At 38.1% G+C, this 8,191-nt stretch overlaps 1 protein-coding gene across 1 annotated transcript in view; it reads right to left on the bottom strand.

Moving 5' to 3' along the window:
- Positions 1 to 199, bottom strand: part of LOC103195192 (olfactory receptor 13A1-like) — a 1,007-nt gene extending 808 nt beyond the window's left edge. The window contains exon 1 of the mRNA XM_007938691.2: positions 5 to 199. Within this exon, the coding sequence (XP_007936882.2) occupies positions 5 to 199 (195 nt within the window). The remainder of the gene's footprint in view (positions 1 to 4) is intronic.
- Positions 200 to 8,191: the final 7,992 nt, after the last annotated feature.

Raw genomic sequence — 8,191 nt, 5'->3', positions numbered from 1 at the left:
TGGCCAAGATGATGAGGACATTACCTGTGAGAGCCACAAAGTAGAAGGAGAGGAAACATCCGAATAAGAGCAACCAGTATTCTTGGTACTCTGAAAAGCCCTGTAGGATAAACTCTGTTACCATTGTCTGGTTACTCATAGTCCTGCAGATGAGAGGTGTTTTGGGGACTATCAGGAGAATCTCCACCCACAGCTTCATGTGATTTCAGGACTTGGGAGAGAAACAAAAGCTGTCTTAGGAAGGCTGCTACAATGTTTCATTCATACCTGACATCACTGTTTGACCTATTTTATATGGACAGACTAGGACTTACTAATCAAGACAAACATACTAATATAACAATAAACAAAGGGACATAAATATGCAGGTCATAAAAAGCAAATGCAAATGGACAATTGTACTCCTGAAATGAAATTTGACCTCAGTCAAACGGCAGTGCATTTTTTTGTCCACTATTTATCATCTCTTTTTTGACAAAGTTAAACAGACATGATAATAACCATCATCGGCATAGGTGCAACGATGCAGGTCTTTTCAGTATGTGTTCCATTTGAGCCAGAACTTTCACTTGTAGGAATTTATCCTTAAAAAGTTTAAGAATATCTTCAAGGTGTCATTGTAGCACTATTTATAATAGTCAAAATTTGAAAGTAGTCTGTATTCTGAAAAGTGAGTATATTGACATACTGGAATGCTGTGTCATTATCAAAATTATGCTTCAGGAGTATTTTATTAACACTTATAAAGTAGAATGAAAAAAGTATTTTAAATAGTGTGTACATAGTATACCATTTTGTTTTTTGGTTTTGTTTGTTTTTTAAAGATGTAGGAAAAAATCTGGTGAGTGACAGATCAAACTTTGAATAGTGGAATGGATTATGGTTGATTTTTATCTCCTTCCTTGTGCTGATATATATTTTCTGATTATTCTATGTAAGGCCATGGTAAGGAGAAGAGGATGCACAAAAGTGAGGTTAAAGAGAAGTTTTTATTTTGTGCTTCCGGGCAAGGTTCACAGGTCCCTGAGAGGGGCCCGAGAAGTTGTGCCACCTGGCTGGGGAGAGTAGGGTTTATAGTCTTGTAGAGGACTTAAGTGGGGACACTAAGGAAATGGCGGGGTCCAATTAGTTGTTGGCATGGGTTGGCACCTAATTAACATGAGGGGGCTTCACAGGAGGAAGTTTATCATCACATGGGGCTTTCCAGCCTGGGCGGGTTCTGCCACCTCAGTTGTCTTATCAGGCTGTCTCGTCAGGACCTGACACCTGGAGGAAGCTGCCAACTGAAATGTTGGTGGCTTGAGTTTACTCTGGCCTAACATTCTATACAGTGACCTTTCTAAATGGCCAATCCATCACATAATTCTCTTAAAATTTCTTCTGTGATTCCCCATTGCTGACACTGTGTTTCATTTGATTCTGCATTAACTCATATCCTGCATAACCAGTCTACTGATACCCTCCCCTGTGGTTGCTACATACACCTCATCCATCCCTTCTTGGCACCTAGGACCATGACTGGCATGGAGGGTGGGGATGGACTCAATTACGTTAGTTGAAAGAATGCTGAAGAACAATCAAACACTAATAAATGCAGAATGCTTTCTATTCTCAAGACAGTATGCATTCTATATTGTTTAGGATGAAAGCAGTATCATACCCATTCACTTTCTTTTTCCTTTCAACTAAATGAGTTAAGGAAGATGTTCATTTTTAATTAAGAATTCTTCTTTCAGTCAAACTTCAAGAAATGCATTCACCACTAAAGTATTAAAAAGGTTTATGTAAAATGATAAAACCTCAACTACAATTCAGATCATACCACCATTTCTTAAGGTGAAGACAAGAGCTGTTCTTTGAACAGCATGAAATTTCCATGACTCAGAGTTCAAAATTGATGTAAGTGATAAAATTCCACCTCTGTACTTTCCGAGAAGCAAATTACATTGGTGGATAAGTAACATATTCTTTGGTTTATTTCAGTTTTGTTTCTGAAAGGGACAAAGGATTGAATAATTACTTTTTGCACTTTTAGTCTAGGAATTGTATAAATAATTGTGCAATTTTATTTCCTCCTCACTACATCTCACTGAGTGATTCCTGTTAAACTCCAGGGAATCCTTTGAGACTGAAAATCTGAGGATGTATATCTCAGTGTAAGGTTTCTGCACTTCCCACTAATGCCTTTCCTAGGATTCTCACCACCTGAACTCCTCCCTTTCCCCACAACATCCACTGTCCACCCATACTACAGTGCACATGACAAGGAAACCAGAGACTCATACGACTGGACACAAATATATCCATTACCAAACACTACAAAGATGTAAGTGTGCCAGGTTTATCATACACTATTGGAGCATCAACAGAATCTATTACCAAGGAAACCTTAAACTGATCGTTCATTAATTCAGTTCCAGAACAATGATAGCAAAAATTTGCAACATAAATCATTTTGAACAGATGCTGAGTACAAGAATGTTTCAGGAAACTGATTCAAATTCATGGAGCAAATTACCTTTTCAGATAATTACCCACTTACTGTAACTTACAGGGCAGGTAGGCAGTCTACTCATACAATTAGTCAGCAGGGACAGCAAGGAATCAAGACACTAAAACTCTTAGCATGAGATTGACCACGAAATCTCTGTTGGACCTCAGCCAGTCATTTCTTCTTCTGAAAATAACAAAGAATTTTCTCCCTTGAGATTTATAGGGTTTAATTCTCATCAAGCATCACAAGATTTTTACTAAGGAGGTAAAGGGGACAAAAAACAAAAATTCAGGAAACAATTCCCAAGTTTAAACACATACTACATTTCACAACACAGTGACTCCCCATGGGCAAAATGATAAGACATTTAAGCATTGATTATTTTCCACAATTATCATACCTGTCAGTATCTAAGTTTCAGAGAGAATAAAAATTCATCTTGCATGATTTTCCTCAAAAATCCCTGAAATTGGAATGTTCCTTGTATTGAGTTTTTCCCAAAATTCTGTTGAATTTTATGGGAAAACAGTTTACTTTTAGTAAAGTTTTATATTAACTCCAATTTATTACTCAGAGTTTCACAAATGGAAAATTGTTAGTATTTTAAGGTACTGTAATTAATAATGGATAACTTGGCTACTTCCATTATTTTTAACCTTAAAGGGAATGGAAGTTTTTTTTATAATTAACACATACTTAAACCAATACTCTTACATCATGTTAATTATATAAACACACCTAATGAAAACTTATTTTAAGAACAGCAATCTGATAATCAAAAATATAAAAATCTCATACATTAAGTTTTAAATATAGAAGACACTTTGAAGATCACCTCGTCCAATATATTTTAAATTCACAAAGGAGTCTAAGTGATTAACCACTAGTAACACACAATATTATTGGCAAAGCTATACCCAGAGATTTGAGATTCCAGTCCGTAATTTTTTGTTGTGTAACTTAATAATTCCTACTCTGGATCCAACTGTCAAATGTCAAAGAAAATTCAACAAATAATTTATATGATCATTTATTAGGGTTAAGGTGTGAAATGGGAACCCTAAACTCTCAGCCAGTTTTGGCACTCCACTTAACTCTATTATTTCATGTAATGTTCCAACAGTATAATGTTGTTGTTGTTGTTATGTGCTATTGAGTTAATTCTGACTTATAGCCACAGTGTATACAACAGAACATAACACTGCCCAGTCCTTCACCATCCTCACAATCCTTGTTATGCATGAGCCCATCATTGCAGCCACTGTGCCAATTCAGTAATAATACATAGTGTAAAATCCACAAATGTTACTGATTCTAGATATAAACAAACATAAATAAATAATCCAGTCTTTTATGCAATTAATGATCCAAAGTAATCAGATTTAGTGTTATGAACAGAACTTTTCTTATCTTTTTTTATATCACCCAGTGGAATGAATTGTTCTCAGAATCTCACAGTTACCTTGGAAAAATTCTTTTACCTTTCTTGATCTAATAGATCTTATGTGTGGAAGTCCTTTCTCTGTCAACCACGATTGAGGTCGTAAACATGGTACACTGAAGTAGTTGCTGTCTGTGACAAGATCAGTCTTGATGGGATGAAGGCTTTTTTTCTCCTATTTAAGTTGATCTTGCCAAGAATTTGTGACTCATCTTCAGCAAAGTTTGCCACTGCCTGTGGGAGACACTTAGGAGAGATGTTCACAGCTATTACTCTAAGTGGACCCTGAAGGAGCAATTAAATTAGGTGTTTCTTTGTTGGAGACTTGTCTATTACCAGTGTCCACAAAACAGCCAGTTCAGACTTCTATTTAAACCTGCATAAAAGAGTATAATTCTGAACAGTGGGACAGGGTGCAACCCTCTCCCAGCTCAGACTGAGGGGCAGGGAATACCAGGCTCTCAGAACTCAGAATAATGTGTTCATATATATGGACAGGAGAAAAGATGTCCAGTGGGCATCTAGATTTCTAGAGCACCTTGTATGAAGACTAGAAGCATGGAGCAAATGTTCCTGTTCCCCCAAAATAAACGACTCCCTCTAACAGAATTGTTCCCCCTCACCTTCCCTAATTCATACCTTGGCTATCCCACCTTCTCATTGCTTCTCTTCCCTACATCACATTTTCTCTTTATCCATATCTCACATTGATCTACCACCATCTCCTGGGTCAGGTTTTCCTTGATTCACTGGGAGAGAAAGTCAGTCCCTCTGCTGCACCTCTGTTACTTCCAAGGGTTTCATAAAAACATGGAGTTTAGAGTTTTTCCAGCCATAGAGTCATATCCCAACTCTGAATGTTGCTGGTTGTGTGACCTTGGGCAAGATTTTTAACCTCCCCAGGACTCAATTATAATAACAAGACCTACTAAATTATTGCAGTAACTGATACATGAAAATTGCTTGACAATATTTTATTTCTTCTTCTCCCAATTTGTATTATTTACATTATCAGTTAGCAAGCAAGGAACAGGCTACATATCTATTTTCTACCATATGAGGATAGTTCTCTGAACATATTTGGTACTGAATAAATAATTGTTGATTATGGGATGAATTACGGAGCTCTGGTGATATAGTGGGTAAGGCATTTGGCTGTTAACCAGGAGGTCAATGGTTCCAACCCACCAGCTGTTCCACAGGAGGAAGATAAGACAATCTACTTCTGTAGATTTATAGTCTTGGAAACCCATTGGGGGTCACTATGAGTTGGAATCAACTTAATAGCAGTGAGTTTGGTTTTTTGGTTTGGTTTGATTAATTAGCTTGGTTAGAGAGTTAAGTGGGTTTGTTATAAAAAGGCACTTCAAATAGTTTTAATTTTCCTAAGCAGCACAATAGGGCAATCCTACTTCCGTAGTGATACTGCCTCAGAAACCCAAGGAGGGGTCGCTATGAGTCGGGGCCGACTCGACGGCAAATAACAACAACAACAACAAGCAGCACAATATGCCTGAAATAAGCACTGAACTAGTTGCCAGTTGGTTTTGAGACCTGACTTCCTTACTTAACTAGCTGCATTAATGTATGTATGTCTTGTAACATCTCTGAATCCCAATTTCTTTTACCTATAGAAGGGGAAAATATTATATTTAGCTTTGGATTTGTTCTTTAGACTAAATAAGATGATGTATACGAATTCATTTTAGAAGCCATGCTACTTACACTCACGGATGTGCCATCAGGGAAATACTACACAGAAAAATTCTACCTTGATAGAATTACATCCAAACAGGGTCCCTTTTTCTTTCATAAAAATAAATGATGCATGGAGGGGGGTGGGGAATCCATGAATAGAGAGCTCCACTTCTGTGATGTTAATAATAAGTTGCTATTCAGGAATAGATGTTTATGGGCTATGTTAAAGACTAAACCGCTACAATAAAAAAAACTAAAAAAATACAGTAGCTTAAATTTTTCTCTTTCATGCAACAATCCAAGCAGATGGGGTGGGTTTGCTTCTGTAAATCATTTAAGAATCCAGGTTCTTCCTAAGTCAATGATTCTTGATCTCTTAGGCCACTATTCTCACCTCCATGATTAAAGTTGTTTTGGCAGCCCATAGGAAGGCAAGAGAGAGGAAATCCAGGGTGCGGTGGTTACATTTGTGTGTCAACTTGGCTGGGCCTGGTTGAGTGGCTGAGGAGTTTGGTGTAGTATTCCCCATGATGAGACTGGTAATCAACTCCATGGTGGAATCTATTGGGAGCAGCTGAGTAGCTGCCTTTGGATATGTTATCTCCTTCCCGTATATAAGAAGCAGCTTTGGGAATGGTTTCTAGTTTATGGCATGCTTGGACTGTGCATGTGCCTGCGTCCTTGTTCAGCAGCCTACCATGCTCTGCCAACCTTGGGACTTTAAATGGACTTGAATGAATGGCCTGCCATGTGGTTTGGTAAAATCGGGACTGTGCCTTTTTACTTGTCGACCTTGAGCTTGTTAGCCTCAGCAGCCAGTAGGTACCTGAGTGAAGAGATACCTCTAGCTTCAGTGGTCCAGGAGCAAGAGGGAGAGTTGAAGCCCAATGTCGAGGGGTGTTCTGGTTACCTAGTGCTGCTCTGACAAGAATATACCACAAATGGGACATCAAGCTCAATTGGCATAACATACTATACAAAACATTGTTCCACCTCTTACTTTGGTGAGTAGCAACTGGGATCTTAAAATCTAGCAAGCTGCCATCTAGATGCAATGATGGGTCTCTCCTCATCCAGAGCAAAGAAAAATGAAGAAAACCAAAATTCATGGAAACGATTAGTCCATGCAATCTTCATCCTATATGACTATGAGACCAGAAGAACTAGATGGTGCCCAGCTACCACTGTGAACTACTTGGAATGGGATCTATGTAGGAGATCCTTGATAGAGAGGGAGAACAATGTGGAACAAAACTCCAAATCATTTGGAGAAAAAAAAAAAAAGGTGAGGACCATGTTTGCTGGTCCGATAAAGCCTGGTGGGTTCATTTACCTGAGGTAGATACACTGCTTGGAGAAAAAAATCATGGGAGAAAGAAGGGCTGCTTATGCATAGGGAGACAGCTCTGGGGGCAGGAGTGCATGGAGGGATGGACACAGGGAAGAGGTAACTATGGGGAGGAAGTGGGAAGAGAGCTATTGCATTGTGGTAAATTGGTCAATGTCATGAGACAAAGTATATGTGAACCTCTGTATGGAAAGTGAATTTTCTCTTTAAACCTTCACCCAAAACACAATTAAAAAAAAAAAAAAAGAAAAGAAAAGAAAGAAGAAGAAATGGAAGAGCCTATTATCTAACACATATGTGTATTTGGAAAATGTATTGGTAAGCTTTAGTCATAGCTATTCAAGTCTTAGGGAAAATGACTGTATCTATACAGAAAATAAAAAATGAAAAATAAAGCAATTATTACATCCAGGAAAACATTTTATAATAAAGGAAAAATAGTCATGGTATATTACTTATCTCAACAGGGAACAGTATTTGCATAATCATAATGATATAAAGATTGATTATTTTACACATTGTGATATATTTATGGTGGTAAGATGCAAGAAGGAAAAAAAAAGATAATGGAATTCTCAGCTTTAATCATTAGAAACCAGTGAATGATACTTCCCTCACCCCTGCCCCAGAATTAGAAGGATATTATATAGAAACGTGGATTAAAATACCAAAAGAAACAGCCTCAAGAACTGATGCAATTGACTCTGGGAAAGAGACTATGAGTTGAAGGAAAGAAACAAGAGATTGCTGCTTTAAGTTATGAATATTTCAACATTATTTTTTTCCATAATGACTGCAATAAATTTAAAAAAATAATAAAAATAATTAGAGTTTCCAAACCCAAAAACCCACTGCCATCAAGTTGATTCTGACTCATAGTGATCCTTGTTGGGTTTCCAAGCAACACTGTCAATCTTTACGGAAGTAGATAACAACATCGTCCTCTCCTGGAGCAGCTGGTGGGTTTGAAACGTTGATCTTTTGGTTAGCAGCCAAATGCCTTACCCACTCTGCCACCAGAGCTCTTTAATTAGAGCTAACTGGTAGCATAGTGGCTAAGACACTTGCCTGCTAACCAGACGGCTGGCGGTTCAAACCCACCAGCCACTCCTCGGAAGGAATGTTGGGCAATCCTACTTCCGTAGTGATACTGCCTCGGAAACCCAAGGAGGGGTCGCTATGAGTCGGGGCCGACTCGACGGCACATAAC

This window comes from Orycteropus afer, unplaced genomic scaffold (assembly GCF_000298275.1).
Source record: "Orycteropus afer afer isolate SDZICR_OR568_19922 unplaced genomic scaffold, OryAfe1.0 scaffold00052, whole genome shotgun sequence".
Classification (NCBI taxonomy): Eukaryota; Metazoa; Chordata; class Mammalia; order Tubulidentata; family Orycteropodidae; genus Orycteropus; species Orycteropus afer.
Note: the sequence above shows the minus strand (reverse complement) of the source record. Positions and strands in the feature narration are given on the sequence as shown.